At 40.1% G+C, this 20,146-nt stretch overlaps 1 protein-coding gene and 1 long non-coding RNA gene across 7 annotated transcripts in view; one reads left to right on the top strand and one right to left on the bottom strand.

Annotated features, from left to right (window-relative positions):
* Positions 1-20,146, top strand: part of RUFY3 (RUN and FYVE domain containing 3) — an 80,102-nt gene that overhangs the window by 53,151 nt on the left and 6,805 nt on the right. For 2 of the 5 annotated variants that reach the window (XM_077814895.1, XM_077814897.1), the window contains exons 9-17: positions 1,302-1,394; positions 1,851-1,934; positions 2,629-2,796; positions 4,379-4,476; positions 8,397-8,516; positions 11,635-11,758; positions 13,644-13,723; positions 17,784-17,811; positions 19,685-19,759. In XM_077814895.1, coding sequence (XP_077671021.1) covers positions 1,302-1,394; positions 1,851-1,934; positions 2,629-2,796; positions 4,379-4,476; positions 8,397-8,516; positions 11,635-11,758; positions 13,644-13,723; positions 17,784-17,811; positions 19,685-19,759 — 870 coding nt within the window. Of the gene's footprint in view, positions 1-1,301; positions 1,395-1,850; positions 1,935-2,628; positions 2,797-4,378; positions 4,477-8,338; positions 8,517-11,634; positions 11,759-13,643; positions 13,724-17,783; positions 17,812-19,684; positions 19,760-20,146 lie in introns of those variants that run through there. The other 3 variants (XM_077814898.1, XR_013345858.1, XM_077814899.1) reach the window with 3 other exon arrangements.
* On the bottom strand, positions 519-7,565 carry LOC144263863 (uncharacterized). Of its 2 annotated transcripts, XR_013345860.1 has the most exons (3): positions 6,425-7,565; positions 4,207-4,387; positions 519-3,133 (listed from the first exon to the last, which is right to left on the bottom strand). It is a non-coding gene; the product is annotated as an uncharacterized LOC144263863 (long non-coding RNA). The 2 variants fall into 2 exon arrangements; XR_013345859.1 differs by lacking the exon at positions 6,425-7,565 and having other exon boundaries at positions 4,207-4,537.

Below are 20,146 nucleotides of genomic sequence, written 5' to 3'. Positions count from 1 at the left end.
GAGGATGTTTTGTTTAAAAATGTATTTCTTTGGTAAATATCTGCTTCTGTAATCAGCTCTTACTCGGTGTTGTCATAGTGTATGTTGAAATGTAATGATGACTTTTCCTGTATCTGCTCAAAATTTGCTGAATATAAATAAAAATGTGTCACTCTGCAGAAAACCCCCACAGACTGGTCACTTAGGTCAGTCAATACACAAATCTAGGTATAATTTTTTTTTCTTTCCTTTTCCATTTTTTCTTTGTAGTTCATGCATTCTAATCTTCCCCGTTCTTCTACAGGCCTCCTATATGACTTTGGACAAGTCAGTTAATCACTTTCCCTCCGTTTCCCATGTGAAATGGGGAATAATGAGTTTGGACTCTTGTCTTTTGTCTGTTTAGATTGCGTGCTCTTTGGGATGTAGCCCCTCTCAGCACAAAGGGATCCTGATATCAATTAGGATCTCTAGGTGCTATGATACTACAAATTAAAATACTCTCTGAAAAAGGACAATAATGGCCTTCCATTTTCATGTTTTGCTTACTCCAGATAGCTTTATACATCCGGTTAGTGAACAGTTCCAAATATACATATTCAGATGGTCCTGTTACAAATGTAAAAAGTTTTGCAGTCTTCTCCTCTGGCATCCAGTTTCACTAATGGAGATGACTGTATCTACTCATGTGGGGAAGGAAGAAAAGTTATGTTGTGCAATTAAAAACTGAGTACTTTAAAAGGCAGCATGATTGTGCTGCTGTTTTTGGTTATACTGTAATAAATGGCCTTTTGTTTAAAGCCTGCAAAATTCACATGCACTGCCAATCAAATGTATTCATATCTCCTACCAAATTAATTGCAGTACTTATCAAAGTATTTGTTGATAAACAGTTTATTTTCTGGTCACTCAGTGGAGTCTCCATACTGGTTAAAATGATAACTGACATTGTAACAGCTCTGCCCACCAAAACTATCTGCAGCACACAGCTAATTAATTGTGTTGCTTATCATATCAATTCATGCGTTTTGCATGAACTGTACAAAAGAATCATGGTCTTGTCAGGATCCTCTGTATTAAAATAAGTAATCTGTTGGTCATGGATGTCTTTCTCCCAGGAATTCCAACAGGGAATAGGACAAAGAGCCACTGCCCCAAGTAGGCCAGTGAAGATCTTTCTACTGTTAAGATTCTCATATCGCACCCATCACTGTCTTATCTGAGTGACTGAGCACCTTGGTATCCAAGTGATGTAAATAGCTGTCCATCTAGCCAAGTGAAACATCAGTGTCTAAGTTACAATTCTCTGGTTTTGTTTACAGCTTGCAGTTGCAAACAACAGGATTATAACTCTGCAAGAAGAGATGGAACGAGTTAAAGAAGAAAGTTCTTACCTCTTGGAAAGTAATCGTAAGGTCAGTGTGTGTATGTTATGAATCTTTTTTCTTTTAAGTGAGAATTTCACTTACTTATGCCATTGACACACTCATTACTCAATCCCATCTTTTTTTCTAAATTCAAGGGGAACTCCATAGAACTGTTTCAAAGTTTTTACTTAACCAGATAAAATATGTTGGTATCCACTATGGAATCTATTTCTACCTTTGGAAATTATAAAGATATTTTATCCGACTTTATAAATTGTTCCTACTTAAAATCCTATTATCTACATCCTGCAGATGGCTAGACTGATTATACATTATTGCATTAAATAACACGTGTTGGCGGAGGGAAATAGTAATGTCACAAGGATGTTACTTGCTGCATTAACTTAGTGAAGACTATCAATGTTTGAAAATGGCAGAAGCAAATTGACAAATACGATGATTCTGATAGTTTGATTTCCATCTGATTTGTTCTCTTAACTCTAGGTGACTAAGCAAGACAGAACTGCAGATGGACTTGCACTGAATGAAGCACGAAAACAGTTAAAGGAGGAGACTCAGCTACGGCTGGTAAGCTTGGTCTAAACTCAGAATTCGGTAAAGTATTAATATTTTATGTAGTCATTTGTTGTCTAACAATTACCTTTTGCAAAGGGTATGTGTTATGGTCCAAGATGCAAGTAAAGGTGATAGTATTCCAAAATGCCTTGCTTAATAACCGTTAATAACCTTGCCTAATAACTTCATTTTGTTTTAAAACAAAAATCTACCAGAAGTAATTTTCCTGCTTCACAGCAGAATACTTACCAGATTTGGGTCAACATCACACAAAACATGCATTGTATTTCTATTTTTGTATTTAAGAAATGTAAATGATATCCTTGAGCCTACAACATGGACACCTGTCAACTATTGTTATACAGCACATGAGATAAGGGTGTGGAAAATGGTTGAAAGGGGTATTCTTGTGAAATAAGAGGTCTGCAAACATTTCCCTAATGACAAATATAAATTTGGCCCAACTTGAGCTTTCTGATTGGTTGCCAGTGAAGTCAGATACATAGCCGTAATACTTAGCTGTAATGGCATCTGTTTTCCTTAATTTAATTTCTAAATTCTATTTATAATGGCAATAAGATATTCGTAATGCAACATGATTAATAGTATGTGTTGATGGGGTGAAGGGCAGGGTGGATTATCACACATTAGTTCAGTCATGTTCTAGTCAGAAGACTGGTTATGAAACATAATGTGTGTGTTTCAGGATGTGGAAAAAGAACTAGAGGTGCAGATTGGAATGAGACAGGAGATGGAGCTGGCCATGAAGATGCTGGAAAAAGATGTTTGTGAGAAGCAGGATGCACTAGTGGCACTCAGGCAGCAACTAGATGATCTCAGGGCACTAAAGCATGAACTCTCCTTCAAGCTGCAGGTAGGGAAGGAAGCTAATGAAATGGTCCCTTTGTAGATATGGCATGTAGGAACCAACTAGACTTTCTTTCTTATCAGAAAGTCATTCATGAGGGAAGAAGAGGGTCACTTGTATACCTTTTCTTTTCGTCCTTGCTCCATCCTTTCCCATCTTTTAATCTCACTATGGATTCCATTTGATTCCTTCCACGCTCAGCCTGCCTTGAGGCTGACCTTTCTAACTGAGGAAAGCTGAACGTGACTTGGTCTGGAAGCAGTGGAGTCTGTAGAAAGTCAGTCTGTTCTTGGATCCTTCATGTCATCGTGTGGTTTGCCAGCACTACAAGCCTGGCTCATACCTTTAAAAAATAAAAATAAAAAAAAAAGCTCACCAGATGTAGGGTCTTATGAGGAAAAAGCATCCCATGATATCTAAATACTTATCTGTTGAATAGTAAGACAATAATTTTCCCCTAATACATGGCTGTTTTGAGAGTTGTTTGGTAGCATGCTGCTGAGACGTCCTTACCCATCACCTGATATTGTTTTTGGAGCAGCTTGCATAGCTGCTCAGGGTTCAGTAGTTCCACTTGTGTTCCCTTGTTAACCTGCTAGAGACTGAGGAGGTGGATCTTTTCCAACACTTATGGGAGATGGTGTGTGGGAAGCTCCTTTTCTGCTGTATTTCACTTTTATTAGTGCAAATAACTGTATACAACAATGTGTAATCTCCTTTCTCTAGACTGGAGCACATGTTTTAAGTAACTGTAGAAACAAGGAGGTCACAGCAACATTTTCAGAATCTGTAGCCTGTGGTTTTACTTCCTAATTTCATTTGCCAGTTTAGACTTGGGCTGCCCTCACTCACGTCCTATATGAGGTTTCCTTTTGTGTTCTCTACTGTAACACACAGAGTATCACTTGCTATGGTATAATGATAAAATGAAATTATTTGTATGGGTTACCATGGACAGAGACTTTCAACATCATAGTCCTTATAACTTCTGCTTCTAGAGGACCGCCTGCAGCATAACCAAAGTCAGTTCTAAAGAAAAGCTTTAATGACCAAAACTAAAAGTAAACATATATCACTGTAAAACCCATGTATTTATAAAAACAAAACCATGATAGTGTCTGTCTAGTAAAATCTTTTATTTTAATGTATACAGTTCCACTTATCACTGAAATCCACTAGAACAGACTACTAAGACAAAACCAGACAGCTTATGCCCAGAGAAATAAGTATTCAACTTAATTTCAAAACCATAAACAGAATTAGCTGCCAGACGGTTGAGAGTTCAGGCAACTGGCACTCTTGTGCTACACAATTGACGGTGTAATATTGATAGATACTACATCAATCCATACCATGTGGTTCAGGTATAATACTTTAATACATAAAATAAAATTGTTTGTTTACTTAGTCACTTACCAGGACATGGGGAAATGCTTGTCCACACTATTAATCTTTGCTTCCAATCTTTGCCCTTTGGATCACTCCTTCTTACATGTTTTAGCATCACCGATTCCATTTCATTTTCCAATGTAGTTTATTTCATATTTACCACTGCTTACTGAAGACATTAAGTAACTTTCCTTTCCAGAGTTCAGACCTGGGAGTGAAACAGAAGAGTGAATTAAACAGCCGTTTGGAGGAGAAGACAAATCAGATGGCTGCTACTATTAAACAGCTTGAACAAAGGTAAAAATGAAACTTTGTTGTTACAAAATATAAATGTGTCCTGTGGTATGTGGTATACTTTTGAAGGTGCTAAAATTGCATATTTTTATATAAACTTGTTACATAGAGCTAAACAAATATGCCAGATAAGCTAAGTGCTATTCCTAAGAGTCCTTTATAGATATTTTTTTTGAAACGTTAATATTACCCAAGTTGCATTTAGTGGCCTAGGCCTGCTTTTAGCGAAGTCCATGGCAAAATTCCCACTGAATAGCATGGGAGCAGAACTGGGCATTACAACAAAGGGTCAAATCCTACTGCTCTTATTCACCTGAACAGTCCCATGGAAGTAAGTGGAACTATTCAGATGAATAAGGAGAGCAGGACTTGGCCCTAAAGCAGTAATTCCGTGATAGACTGGTAGCAAGGACATATTTTGTGTGCTCAGGAAAATCCTCCATAAATGAGAACATCCTGCTAAAATATCAATTATTGTAGAAGCTTGTTTTATACACACAAACCGAGCATACACAGTGTATATATAAAAGCTAATTATGGGTGTCCTTGTCCGCATTGTTGAATGTGAAGATGTAACACTGGGTAATTAATTGCCTATTGCTAATTTAAATAGGCCTGTACAGCACCACTAACACTGTACAAATGGATGACTCTCAGAAGCATAAAGTCTATATTAGACACAACATGGCAGGGATGGCAATACGGTAGTGGGGGGCATGAAGGACAAGGATTACAACAGTCACATCTGAAATATGCTTATGGGTACGTAAGACTCGAGTTCTGGTTTTGAAACTATTCTATATTAAAATTGGAACATCCATCTCCATGAAAACTGAGACCCATGTTTGTTTCTGGGAGGTCTGAAGTGCAAGAAAGCACAGTTAAAGTACCTTGGTGGGTGGGAGTGGAGAGGACTGTTTCTGGCACTAGGAGCTGGCAGAGGTGGCGGATGGGAACCATATCCATTAGCGCCATGAGGACACATTCTCAAACACCTATCCTAGTGAGACAGTGCTGACAGCCCACTACCAACTCTCACATAATTGGGATGGATTCTGAGGTCAGACATAAAACCACTCCCAGAGGAGGGCCTCAGGGGATTGCATCCTTTTTCTTTAACATCTTTGGAGCTGAGCTTCTTATAGTTGCTTTCACAGAGGGTTCAGCTGGTGTGAACTGACTTCAAATGGAACTGTACTTATTTAGTCCAAAGTGTCTCCACCTATGCATCCATTCCCTTGTTATGATCCTGAATGATACGAGCGGGCACGAGAGGTGCATTTCCTAAAGATAAATGCTGTTTCATTTGGAAATAAAGTCAGAAGGGGAATAGTTAAGGTTTTTTTTATAATTATTACCTTATTCAGTTAAAGGATGATTATTGTAGAGTGTGTAACTTTCATCAAACTCTTCTGAGGTGTTTTCTGTAGTCTTCTGAGTGGCTCTGAGCAATGTTTGCCTTTTCATAATGTATACAGACATATATTGAATGTACTACAATATCTGTTCAGTTAACTGATTTGAACTTCTCTCTTACTGTTTTTATTTTTTTTTCCATTTCCCACACATCATCATTTTGACATTTTTCATATAGTGAAAAGGATTTGGTGAAACAGGCAAAAACCTTAAATAGTGCAGCAAACAAACTGATCCAGAAGCACCATTAGACATTTTTGCAACTGGTCACCTCACAACTCTGACATCGAAACTTAGTTATGAGGGGAAAAACCTTAAGAATAGTTAAAAGCAACTGTTAAAATGTTAATTGTCATTTAAAGTTAATTAGGAATTCGCTGAATTTTTAAAACCTTTGGGCTTTTTTTTTCAGAGATAGAAAATTTGGTAGAAGCGCCCTAATTTGCCACATAAACTTTGTTAAACTACAGATGAGTTGGCCAATAAATACAGAAGGAAAGCTTAAGGAATGAGAGATCTGTGGCTCTGTACATACCTTTGATACGTACTGTATACAACACGAGTCTTCAACGTGAATCGGTACTAGATGTGTGGTTCTGTGCCAATATCCGATTGGCCAGTTCTGGGGAAGCCAAACTAGTTTTCTCTAGTTATGAAGTAGACAAAGAAAATGTGTCCCTGGAAGTAGTTGAAAGTAGTTACGTGCATATTCCCAACCATTACCCTTTCACTTTTGTTCTTTGGGTTTAACAAATGGGCATTACATCTTAATATCTCATCACTATGAAGATCCAGTCCTCGTTAACCAAGACTGCTTGCAACAATTTTGTCTTAGTGACTTGGGGTGGGGAGGTAAATCAACCATAGATTCCTTTAAACTTCATGAAGACAGCATTGGTAACTAGATGTCTTAGAGTAACGTTACAGTAGAACCTCCTTATCTTTTCATTGCCTTCTACCTCTGCCATAATTCCCTCTAGAAATATACTGCAGTTCTTCCTAACTGAAGGAAGCTGAGGAGAGACCGTTGTTTTGTTGGTCTCTCCTCTTCCTAGAAAAGGAATAATTACACATTTTACAAAAATATTCTGCTCTTTATATGTTAGGATTAAAATAAATGTGAGAGAGGAAGGAGTGGAACAAGTAGTTTTTTGCTGGCCAGTCCTTGTCTCGGAGTAACTAGCCTATAACAAATAAAACAAAATAGCAGACTTTCACTGTTACACTTGTTACCTTTGCTTCTAAGTTTCTGTTGCTTGGTACAAATAGGGAATTTGCTGAGAGTTCTGGCAAAATAATGAAAGACCAACTAAAGCTTAGAAATGGCTCTGAATAGGAAAAATAATCATAAGCTTAACGTCTCACTTCAAATTTTTTTAAAACTGTAGATTGGAATATTCTAAGTTAGTGTCCTCTTCCCTATGGTTGCAAGAGGTCACCATGCTGGTCCCATACAGGCTTTAGGGTGTAAATAATTCTATAAATACTTTGCTTCAAGAAATCAAGTTCGGGTTTTTTCTATGTTTAATAGTTTTTTGTCCTTGTGAATTGCCTGCAAAAATTCTGTCTCATGTAAATTTCCCACTCTGTCATGTAGAATAGGACTCCTTGACACATAGTGGGAGACTTATATGACTATCATGCAGCTGGAAAAATTTAATTCACACTGGACACACTTAAAAATCTGTGAGGCTCAATCTTGGCCTCCAGTACACAGGTGGGTATCGCCCCTTAGCTTGTAAAATTGATGACTGCACAATGGCAGACTTTATAAGACTCCCTGGAAAATAACAACTAAGTATTTGAGGGTCGCTATTGAGTCACATGTCTGAAAACACAAAATTAACCTGTGACCTTTTATTCTGAACTTATTTGAATCATCTGCAGAATAAAAGCTTTCATTAGGGTACCCAAATGGCTAGTTAGGATTGTTACAACCCCCTTACCCCCACCAAATTCTTCTTGTGGACAATAAACTTTCTCCTATCACAGTAATGCTATAGTAGGATTGAAGACTTAAATATCTGGCAACTTGTCTAATATTTGATCCAGAGTATAGGTTGCTGTGATGTAAATGCATATGTGCTTAATCTGATGTGATAGTTGTGGAAGAGACCAGGAAAATGCACTAATTCTAAATATAGTAGATAACCTATGTTGCAAGTTCCAGTTACATATGTAAAGCTGAAATGTAACGTACATTAAAATAAAATTTGACTTAAAATTCTGTGTACTTGAGGTTTGCTTTGAATATGGATAAAATGTTTTATGTTTATCATCTAATAGCTGTAAACTGTAGTAATAGAATAAAAAACCTTGAAAATCAGAGTTTCTTCTGCCTGGTTCACCTACATTTTGTCTTTCTTTAGAATATTTTCATCCTTCCCATTGTTTTACCATACAATTTGTTTTCCTTTTTTTGGGTTTATTTTTGTTTGTTTAAATTCAGTCTTCCTCCCCACCATGGCTTTTGTTTTTTATCACAAGTTCATGTGGCTCAAATCCAGATTGCGACAGGCAGAGAGAGAACGTCAGTCTGCCAAGGAGGACAACCGGCTCTTCAAGCTGGAATTTGGTGACAAGATCAACAGTCTTCAGATGGAAGTGGAACAGCTCACCAAACAGCGGTGAAGAGACCGTTTTCTAATGTATTTATTGGGTGTGCTTTCTCTGCCAGGTCAGAAATGTCTGGGAAAACCCATAGTAAATGGGGGAGTGTGTTTGTTTATTCTAGACAGGCGCAGAGTAACCTTAGAATGGGGAAGTGCTTCGATACGTTGTGGACCAAATTTTCAAATGTGGATATCTGAATTGCAAGTGCATTTTTGTTAAAACTTACCCCTTTTTTAAAGAAAATAACGAAATATGTAATCCGGAAACATGACAAGAATAATACAAGTCCCGTGCACCATCGAACGCTAAAAGAAGAAAAATCTTGTTACAAAAGCTGTCTGAGGAACACCCTAGGTGGAAATTAAATATAAAAATGTGCTCCAGGCATTTAAAAGCTCATAAAGAGAGGCTGGCAGTGTGCAGTTCTGCTCTAATAATGTCATTTGTATTATAGAATATAAACTTTAGAGAGAGAATAGACAGCAAACAATGTGATTATTCATAATCAGGAATGCTAGAGCTATTGTATCATCTACAGTTTCCTCTTTTTCACCAGTAAGTAAATCTACTATTTTAGGAGACTGTGACAATAAATATCCTTGGGCACCAACCTAATAAATAAACCTGTATTTTTTTTTAAATCCACAAACAGCCTTAGTTTTGTTGGGAACCAAAAAAAGACCTGAAAGTCCAGGACAGAAAACTCAGCATGAAAAACTATCACATTCCTCTTCCAGAGTTGTCAGTTTACTAATATCAGGAAAATACAAACCCTTTTACCATGAAATAGAAGATGGCCTCTCATTTTGCATACACGATACATTCTCTGGCCCATGACAAGGTCACTATGAATCATCATTGGATAAAATATATTGTCTCCTACTGCCTTCTTTGACCTCTTTCTCTTTAGCAGACACCTTAAGGCAAAAAGAAGCGTGAGGGACCTCAATAAAGTGAAGTGATACAAAACAAAATGTTTACAGTGGGGAGGAGGGTGTGAGGACTAATGGGGCTTTTATTAACGAATATATATAAGGTCTCATTTGTGCACACAAAGGACATCGCTATTCCCACAAGCACATCATTTTATGTGCCCACATTTGAAAATTTTGCCAATAGTATAATTAGACTGCATCCAACAGGATGAAAAATGCTAGTCTTTATGTCTTTACTGCTAACAATATTATCAGATGTAAAAGGGGTTTTAGGTTGTGTCTACGCACAGATGTCACACTGATTTAACTAAATTGGTTTAGAAATTAATTCAGCTAAATCAGTGCAAGCACCTTGTGTGGACACTCTTTTATCACTGTATTTATATTTATTTAGTTTTGATTTCTAAGTCAGTTTAGTTAATTTAAGTTCAAATTCTGTTGGTAGACAAGGCCCTTGAGATAGCTATATTGGTAGTAAACTGCTTCCTTGAACTGGATTGCCATATTAGGAAACTGTTTTTTGTTCTGATGAGTTTTCATACAATTTTACGAGTAAGACCACTCTGACTTGTATGGTATTGAGTGCATCAGTGGGCACCGATCCATGTCTCAAGTGTTTTTTCACCCAGTTCTATTCCCTGAGGTCCTGGATGTGGTCTGGAAGCTTTAGGCTGTTATGTGCTAGCTACACCTGTATTTGTAAAAACAACTGGAGAGGTATGGGCACTGTTGGTGGAAATAGGGCATGCTTTTTTTAAGGAGGGCAGGATGCTGGTGTCTCTTCAGAGCGGTTGTTAGCCTCTTTCTCTAAAAATAATCCCTTGACATTGATTTCGTTACCTATTGCCCTTCACTTACCTTGACTTTTGGAGCCAGGTTTGTTCCCTACGGTATATTTTCCTGTTCTGCCCAGTGTATTTCTAAAAGTCCTGAGAGCGGGGATTTCCGTCACTTACATTGAGTTCTTACCGATCTGCTCTGAGGGCTCTCTTGCAGTGTTCTGTAGTCTTCAGTTATCATTCCTCCTGTTCAATGAGGAGGTGAGGCTGCTGGGGAAGAAAGTGGGTGGGCTATGCTGCCATCAGTACGCTGACAACATGCAGCTCTAAATCTCCTTTTATTGGACCTAGACACCATGTTGTCACAGCTTTTCTAGTGCTTGGCCAAGACAGATTGGAATGAGAGCAAGATGAGATAAGACCAACCTGATTCTGATTGCTTGAGGAGGCAACCTGAGCGTATGGGAGGATCCCCATTTTTGAGGGTCTGTGGTTGTTCACTTCTGATTTCTCAGCTGGTGTCAGTGACCTAAAATGATCTCTTCCACCTGTGCTTCGGCTGCTGATTACAATTTATTTCTCCCCAATATGAACTCACTGCTATCACCCATATTTTTGTCACCTCCGCCTTGGTTTACAGCAATGCTGGAGGGCTAACCTTGGAACCCTCCGCAGCAGCTGGTGTGCAAATCAGTGGCCTGACCGTTGAGTGGGCTAGAAGGAGTGTATTACGGTAGATTTCAAGGTGCTGATACCTATCTATGGAACAGTATATTATCTCTGCTTCAGCGACCTGAGCTCACACCTCACCTCATTTAGTACCATGGCACTATGATCAGCTGATGTGCTCTTGCTTAATGGTCCCTAGACTCAAACACTCGGGATTTGCTGACAGGGTACTCAGCAGAGAACCCTCTGCTTGAGAACTCAGTTGCTCCGACACAACCTAATTTTAATCTTCAGCCATGGTGGAAAGCACCCCAGTTACAAAGGTTTTGTGTGAGGGGCAGGAGGGGAAGCTTCTTTAAGGATGTCCCTGGAAATTGGTTGAAGACGTTGCTTCTGATTTCATGCTGTTTTTACTGTGGCAGTTTGCATACTGTTGTTGGCAGTAGCATGTTAAAAATATGACTCTATTTTAATTAAGGACCTGCAGACTTAGTGAACAGGTGCATATTTCATACATCTAAACAAAATTAAGTTAGACTGTATTAGATCCAGAATTTAGATTCAGACTCTATGCATTGTGGGCTTGTTAAACATGCATTGGGATAATTTGTTCAGAGGTGTACAGTTCTGAAAATTCTGGTAATGGCAATTTCTTTGCTAAAAACATAAATCACCTTTTTAATAGCTGTGCATATTGCGTGCTGTAAAATCAGTTCATTTATCCACGATTCCCTCTTGTTATACTGTAGGGGCCAACTTGAACAAGAACTGAAACGGGAAAGAGACCGATGGTCACCAATCCACCAGGGCATCCAAGAAAACAAAATCACAGTAGCCCAAGGCAAGGGCTGCCAGAAGATGCAATTAAAAATGGTAATGTCACTGTTCACATTTACATATGGTTTAATTTTAGCTACTGTCTCACCCTGAACTTTGTGTGACTGCACATATGTGTTGCTGTTGTGCAGCAGTAGTAAAGGTATGAGGGTAGAAGTCAGGATACAAAAAGTTCCTATAAATTTGTATTTAATTCACACACCATGAAATTGAAATTTTTCTTGATTATCAGCCTGAGATAGGTCTTTTTAAGAGCAACAAGTTTATTTGTACTATAAGAGTGTATCCCTCCCTCCCAGGTGTTGGACAGAATCTTGAAATTGATTGTGTTCATCAGCACTATTTACTAAAAAAAAATGCAGTATAAAAGATACTCTAATCACTACATCTCATTAAGAGTAAATCACTTTAAAATAATTTCACATTATCATAAGCAGGAAGTTACCATGCTGACTGTCTGAGAGAGAGTACAACTCAAGAAATGAAGCTGGCTTTTTAATGCATAAGAGCAGTATTTCAAAGTTGCAAGTTCTATTCTTGAAGAAAACATTGGTTTTCATGTTAACTAAACTTGTCTTAAAACAACTTTGAAAATCTGATCTCTCGCTGTCTTGTTGTACATCATTAGACTTGGCTGTCTCTTGGGAAGTGTCAGGAAAAGAGCAGCTTTTCCTGAGACACAGCATAACTCTCAAGTATGAAGACAGTGAAATAGTACAGGATATTTCTGTACTCTGCTAGATTTTTTAAAAAAGTGTTCTCAATGCTACTGGTTTAAAAAGAAAAAATTACTGAAGAACTAAAGAAGCCCTCCATGGAGAGAGCAGTACTACTGAAGTCTCGTGGGGAAACCCAGGGAAGATTAGCCACCTGAAAGAACAGGTGCTGCAATGTACATGCAATGTGTCTTGATAACTTAATTGTCAAAAGCATTGTGTATATCAACAGCCGTTACGCTACGATAACAAAAGGTGTCAGAATGAAAATTTTATTGCAGCTGGCTCTCAAAACCCGCTGCTATTTGATCTTTCCAAACAAAAGCAAGCTGTTCAGCTGCAAGGCAAAAATAATTATTTTCTCTCGTTGTACATGTTTCGTTGCTTCAGGGTTTGATTTTCTTTTTCTGATGTGCCTTTTTCTTCATGGGATCACCCTCCTCCATTTATGTGTTGTTTTGGAACACTGACTAGGATGGGACATTCATGTCTTTGTTTTAGGAATAAATGGGATTAATTTACAGAAGTATCTGTTTATGTAACCGATCTGCTCCTTTAATTGTGTCTCATGGTCTATGGACGGTTTACTTTTATACAGGTATATTATTTTAACAGCAGTTTAATGCCCTGTCTAAGCTGTAGTTCAAATTTCTAGCAACTATCATAGGCATGGATAGTGCTGAGAAAGTTCTAACATGCTCCTACCCTCACTAATACAGATAGCAGTTTATTTTCTTAGTCATGTTGAAAAGTAATGCTGCGTTTGGTTGGGGATTTGCCTTTGTCTCATTTATAGATTTATTTTGACAAATATCAAGTGATATTTACCCTCCCTGCTTCTGCTATATCAGTCCAGGTGGCTGGGTTATGCTTCCTCCTTCCCAGTTCAAAGAAAAAAAAGGTTAGATTACCTCTCTAAAAATCTGAAGCCAACTTGGACATCTTTCAGTTTTTTTTTCTGCCCAGCAAGAGGAAGGCAAACAGCTAGTGTGCTTAGATTGGTGCTCGTATACCACACTGGTGTGAGAGGTCAAAGGGTAGATTTTCAAAAGCACCCATGTGGTTTAGATACAGATCCCATTGGAAGTCAGTGGGACTTGTGTTCACTAAGTCATTTAAGCGGCCTTGGAAATCCCAGTCTAAATGCGTAAGAGTGCAGTTAGTAAAATACTCAAAAGACTCGTAAATATGTTTTCTTTTGACAGGATGGGAAGCAGAAAATCCAGGAAGAAAATGCCAGACTGGGAGAGCCTGGAAGAGGGGAAAATGCTGTTCTTCCAAACAAGTATGGAAAGATATCCCCTTTTTCTCACTTTCACAGTTCCTCCTCCTGTCTCTGTTCTTCTCTGCAATGTGAAAAGCAGTTTGTTATGCTCTCAGCTAAAGGTATCAATTACTGTGTTGGTGAGAATTTAGTTTTGTTGTGGGTTTACCCTTTTCTTTCGCTTAAAAAAAACAAAAAAACAAAAAATCCAACCCTCACTGAGAAACTTAGTCATTTTCTCTTGTCCTAAATAAAACAATATGCTAAAATCTTCTAAGTGAAGTTTAAACGTTTCTGATTGAAGTGAAGACACTTGTAATTTGAGATTTTAAAGTTCCAGGGTGGTATGATCTGCTCTTCTCAATTACACAGTAACCTGGAAGAGAAACAGGGATTCGCTTTTAAGTGTGGGAAGTTGGCATTTCAGGATTTTAGGAGAGGTTCTGGGGTTGGTGCACACAGGAGTTGGTGTACTTGAAGTTTCCTGTTTTAGAGGTTGTTTTGGGCTTCTTCAATTGTAGTCTGCCTCATACAAGCAGGTCACAATATGGTTTATTTCTCAAACTGTTGGAAAAGACTCCAGCATTGTCTTTCCCACTGTGCTTTTTGTGGGGTTCAGAGGTTTGTTAGGGGTGTGTAACACACTCAGGGACTTGTCGAGTACTGCAGTTCTACCAAACAAAGGTTTGCAACTGTCTTTGTGCCCACTGTTTGAGGTTCTCCACTGTGCCTACTTCACAGCACTGAGTCGGGACACAGATTCCATTGCCAGGCATCAGGTTTTCTTGCTCTGGAATGGGGGAGGTGATGAAGAGATTCCTGTTCCTCTCCCAGCTACCTCTGAGCCACCTGATCTATGGCTGTAATTCTTCATTTGGAGAACATTATCCCTTAGGCTGACATTTAGGCCTTGGCAGGGTAGGAGCTCTGCATTCACAAATCTGAAATTGCAGGGACATGCCCCTTTGGTACTAGTGCGTCAGGAAAAAAGCCCTGTTCTTGTATTCAACTTTGGTATAGTATAATGTTGAGGACCAAGAACAAGATGTATTGGAGCCTAAAGATTGTGTTTTTTAGAGGGGGGTGGCTGGGTGCGGGTTCTAGAGAGAAATGGATTCTATAATAAAAATAAAATCCTTACAAACATACTAATGTAAAAATCTCATTCAGGTAAGAGTTTAGTTTTTTTTAAATGTGCTAAAGTGAATTGAACATAACAGCAGAAAATAAGCCTATGTTATTTTGGCTGGGTTTTTGTTTATCAGGAAGATTATTTTTAAAAAAACCTGGAGATGAGGTAAAGACTCGTGTTCAAATGGGTAGACATTTTAAATTCATATTTCTTGTAGTCGGGAACCAGGTCTATAATCTGGATTTTGTTCAAAGCATAGTAAAAGACACTTTTATATAATCCCTTCAAATATCACTTTTGAAAATAAATGCTGTGAGAGAGACAGGTTATTATAAACTACAGGGGACCTGAAAAGCATCTTTTTTTATTAATTGGGCTTTTGTGCCCTTTTTAGCTGCTTTATAGTATATAAAATAGCCTGGAAGGTTTTAAGATTTTTTTCCCCCTCCTTATTTTTACTTGGAATATATCAGAAATATGAACTCCTGTCTTCCCTGGTTTTGCAGGAGGATTTATGGGGAGAATGTAAGAGGAAGAATATTGTAAGCTTTCATGTTAGTTGAAGTTGTGGGGATGTTGAACCTTTAACAAAGACTTCTTTTTTTCCAAAATGTTAATTAGTTATTGAAGCTAAAGAGATATTACCAAAAGCCATTTAACACAATCTAACTAAACATCCCTTCTCCTCTCATTTCTTTGTTTTTGTTCTAGGCTCTTGTGATGTTATTTCACTAGTTCTCATCATAGTCTTCCCAGATAGACATGATCTACATTTCTTATATAAAAATAATGCAGAGAAGAAAACATTTTTGGGGAGGGGAAAAAACTTTTTGGGTCTCCTTCATATGTCATGAAGGAGGGAAACAGCATGAGCCTAAGTGTGTATTTTTCTTATGCAGATCATCATTAATGTATATTAAATGCATGATGGTGTGGTTAAAGGTTATATTAGCATGAGTTTGGGATGGGCACCTGTCAAGACTGAATCCCCACTCTGTCACTTTGAGTGCAGAAGGTGGGGGCCCGCAAGGATTATAAAAATTAATACGTGCTACTCCAGGCTTGTCTTAAACTCCCAAGGTTACAGCTTCTCTCTGACCTTGGCTTGGTAAATGCTGCCACCACCCAAATGCAAAACCCCTTTGAAACCAGAAAGGCGCACTTGGGAATTCCTTCCTGTGGGGTACCCTCAAGCCCTTTCACTGCCCCCCTCCAGAAAGAGCTGAGAAAGAGAAAAAAAAAGGAAATCAGCTGTTGCCACCAGCTAATTCAGTGGTGGGCAAACTTTTTGGCCCGAGGGCCACATCGGGGTTCCAAAACTGTATGGAGGGCCAGGTAGGGAAGGCTGTGCCTCCCCAAAGAGCCTGGCCCCGGCCCCCGCCCCCTCCCACTTCCTGCCCCCTGGCTGCCCCCTTCAGAACTCCTGACCCATCCAACCCCCCTGCTCGTTGTCCTGACTGCCACCTCCTGGGACGCCCCACCCCAAACCGCCCCCCCAGTACCCCAACCCAAGCCCCCTGTCCCCTGACTGCCCCCCCCAACCCTTATCCACACCCCTGCCCCCCGGGACTCCCAAGCCTATCCAACACTCCCTGTCCCCGGACTGCCTAGACCCCTATCCACACCCCTGACTGGCCCCCCAGGACCCCAACCCCCCCGTCCCCTGACTGCCCCCTCCCCAAACCTCCGCCCCCTGCTCCCTACCCCCTGACTGCCCCTCGGGAGCCCCAGCCCCTTATCCACACCCCTGCTCCCACCCCGCCTTCCTGCCCCCTTACCATGCCATTCAGAGCAGCAGGAGCTTGCAGCCCTGCTGGAGCCAGCTGCGCTGCCCACATGGTGGCATGGCTGCGGGGCAGGGGGGACAGCAGGGAAGGCGCCGGGGGCTAGCCTCCCCGGCCAGGAGCTCAAGGGCTGGGCAGGATGGTCCTGCGGGCCAGATGTGGCCTGCGAGCCGCAGTTTGCCCACCTCTGAGATAATTGAACAACATATGCACAAACCTCTTAGGGACACAAAAATCCAATCCTGTTCTTAAAAAAGGTAAATTTTATTTAAAAACAAAAAGAAAGAAAATACATCTGGAACTTAGGCTTTTGCTAGATTCTAAAAGAGGAATTCCAAAAAGTAAGCACCCAAACTAGCTTTCTTGGGGGTTTAGCTTAAAGGTTATAAGCAAACAAAAGAATCTGGGGTTAGCACAGAGGAGATCCACACGCCAAAATAAAGAAATAAACCTGATCACGTCTATCTAAACATTCCCTGTTCCAATAATTCATTCTAGGTATGGAAGATAATTTTTCATACCTGGTTCAAACCTTACACAGCATTCCTGCTTGTAGCATTGCTGCTCCATGTCCCTGCAGCCCAGAGAGCACAACAGACAAAAAGGGAGAGTTTCTTTCCCAATTTTAAAAAGTTCTACCTTCCCATTGGCTCTTTTGGTCAGGTCCCACTTCCTTTTCTTTACCTAGGGGACTTTTTAACCCTTTACAGGTAAAGCAAGCAGAGAACAGCTACCAAGAGTGATTTTTCAACTAACTGTCTGGCTGGGTGTCCATAAAAGGGAGGTATTCCCTCCCCCCTTCATTTATCAAAGTACCTGATGCTCAGGTTGCAAAGTGTAATTAACGACTTTGCCACTAATGTGTAAGGGGACCATCCCACATTCATGCTGATAGGCTTTGACACCACAGCACCTAATTATGTATTCCCTAATACGTATTTGTTTATGAATGGTTTTACAGTTTGCAAGCATATGGAGTTCAAAATAGGTGTTTTTTATAAACCTCAAGAAATAACAAAAATGTGTAATAGTGTATTAAAAAAAAAAACCACAAAAAAACAAGGAACGACTTCAGTGAGAATGGATCTGAGACTCAAGCTATTTCCTTCTGGGAGATGTGGATAAAACGATACTGCTAACTTACCGTTTTCTTTTTTTATTGTAGGATACAGTCTGTCATACAAGAAGAGCAGGTTAGTATTTTTTCTGCTTATGTTGAAACATTAAAGTACAAATGTGATTGAAAAGTGTTATGTATTCACAATTTCTTCTTTAATCCATGCAACTTTAAAATCATAGAATCATAGATTAGGGTTGGAAGAGACCTCAAGAGGTCATCTAGGCCAACCCCCGCTCAAAGCAGGACCAACCCCAACTAAATCATCCCAGCCAGGGCTTTGTCAAGATATTCTGTATCAAAGTTGAGTCTTTTTCTACCCTCATGTAAATAGTGTGCCTGGTAAAGCACAGTTAGGATCAGAAAATTGATTATGAAAATGACATTAAAGTTTCATATTCTGTCTGCATCAGTGTCTTCAGTGTCCATCAGGTCCTGTTTACAATTAGAAAGATGGTCTGGTTTGAAACGCACGCGCACCGACAGCTCCCAGGCTTGCAGACTCGTTCGTTCTGGGCTCTGAATGTCAAGCTGTGTTCTTCCTGGTTCATGCATCATTGCCAGGGCTAAAGATTCTACAACTGGAACTCAGTTGGCAATGGTGTTTGTGCATTGTTGCCTGAAGCCAACTCACTCGTCCATGCAGTTTCTACTCTGCAGGGTTTAAGTATTTTCTTCTGGGACAGTAAAATACAATCTGTTAACACGCTCGGAGCAGAAATATTGAATAAGAGAGTGCCATTTTATAGTCACTTTTCTGATCATAAACATGCCTTAAAGCTAATAGAACAGTAGAAAGTCACTGCAAATACTTCAGCCCTGTAATGGTAGCCTTAGACGTTATGAATGAGGGACTTCTAAAAATGTTTGAACTGACAGGAAAAAAGTTAATTAAAAATGTGAAATAAATGCCACAAGGTAGCTCGGATGTAGGATAAGCATCAGTTATAGAGATCTAGTACAAGTGTGTGTGTCATGTGCATATGGATAAGTGGAAAGCAAAAGAAAGTGAAGCAAAACAAATACGACTAGGATGCCCAGTATCAGAGGGGTAGCCCTGTTCGTCTGGATCTGTAAAAGCGGCAAAGAGTTCTATGGCACCTGATAGACTAACAGATGTTTTGGAGTATAAGCTTTCGTGGGTGAATACCCACTTTGTAGGATGCAAAGCTTATGCTCCAATAGATCTGTTAGTCTATCAGGTGCCACAGGACTCTTTACTACTAGGATGTGTAACTGTCAACTGAATTGAGCTGCTAAGGATTTCCATGTTGGGAACCAGATCCTCCCACAGCCCTGGCATTCTCTGAGTGCAGAGAAACAGTCAGCGCAAAGGTTGGGCAGAGAGGCTGCAGCCTGAGCACCAGCGAACTAGACTAGACAGAAGAATGGCTTCTTTACACTTTGCATTAATTTGTGGAAAGCGCTCTGACATCTTTGCAATGAGTGTGGTGCAAGTGCAGAGAGAGTGATTGAGTGTGTGTGTGTGTCTCCCTGACCCATCTGCACAAGTGATCAATGACCTGTCTTCAGGTTAGGAGGAAGGATCAGTCTCCCCCCAGCAGCCTTGTTGACTTGATAAATTTAGCCCTTTTACTCTGGCTTTGGGCACTCCAGGACTCAGTGGATGAAGCCAACATTCAGGGAGTCAGTCACACTCAGTGATGTGGATTCTGGAAGTTGATTGGCCAGAGTTAAGTACTTCTTCCCAGAAGAACAGTTTGTCCTGTGATTTTCTGAATGGTTTGCGGTCCTGTTTGTGTATGTGCACAAATCAACGCTTCCTGCAGGCTGCCCGCTTTTTGAGCAATCCGACTGTGCCTCAAATTGACTAGGAAAAGGGAAAACTGTGTTGAGGGTGGAGGGTAGCAGACACAAGCAATAATATTGAAATGGAGGGTGCAGGAAGAGTAATGCTGAGCAATTGTTTGTTTTTGTTAATGATTTAGGAACTGCCATCTGGACCTGGAAAATCACAGCTATGCCAGCTGTGCCAAGAGGAAGGCAGTCTCACCAAAACAAAGGTAACTTCAGTTAAGGGGAGGCTTGTGTGTCTTGGCCAGCCTGGTAGCACATGTTCCCTTTAAGTTAATTTTCTAAAAGCTGATAAATACAAGTAGATTTCCCTTTAATTACCTGGGTACCAGGCAGGGGTGAAAGTAAGTCTAGGGACTTACCAGTACAGGGCTGGGCTGGGGCTGGCTCTGACCTCCAGAAGGGGCGGGGCCTCGGGGGGAAGGGGCGGGGTTGGGGGTCAGAGCAGGCCCCAGCCCACCCTGTACTGGCAAGTGCCTTCTTCCCCCTCCCCAGGGTAACAGCGGAAGCCGGGGGCTGTGGCAGTGGTTTAAAGGGCCCTGGACAGTAGCAGTGGCTGGAGCCCTGGGTCCTTTAAATGGTCCCCGGAGCCCCGC

This window comes from Eretmochelys imbricata, chromosome 4 (assembly GCF_965152235.1).
Source record: "Eretmochelys imbricata isolate rEreImb1 chromosome 4, rEreImb1.hap1, whole genome shotgun sequence".
In the NCBI taxonomy this organism is placed as follows: Eukaryota; Metazoa; Chordata; order Testudines; family Cheloniidae; genus Eretmochelys; species Eretmochelys imbricata.
Note: the sequence above shows the minus strand (reverse complement) of the source record. Positions and strands in the feature narration are given on the sequence as shown.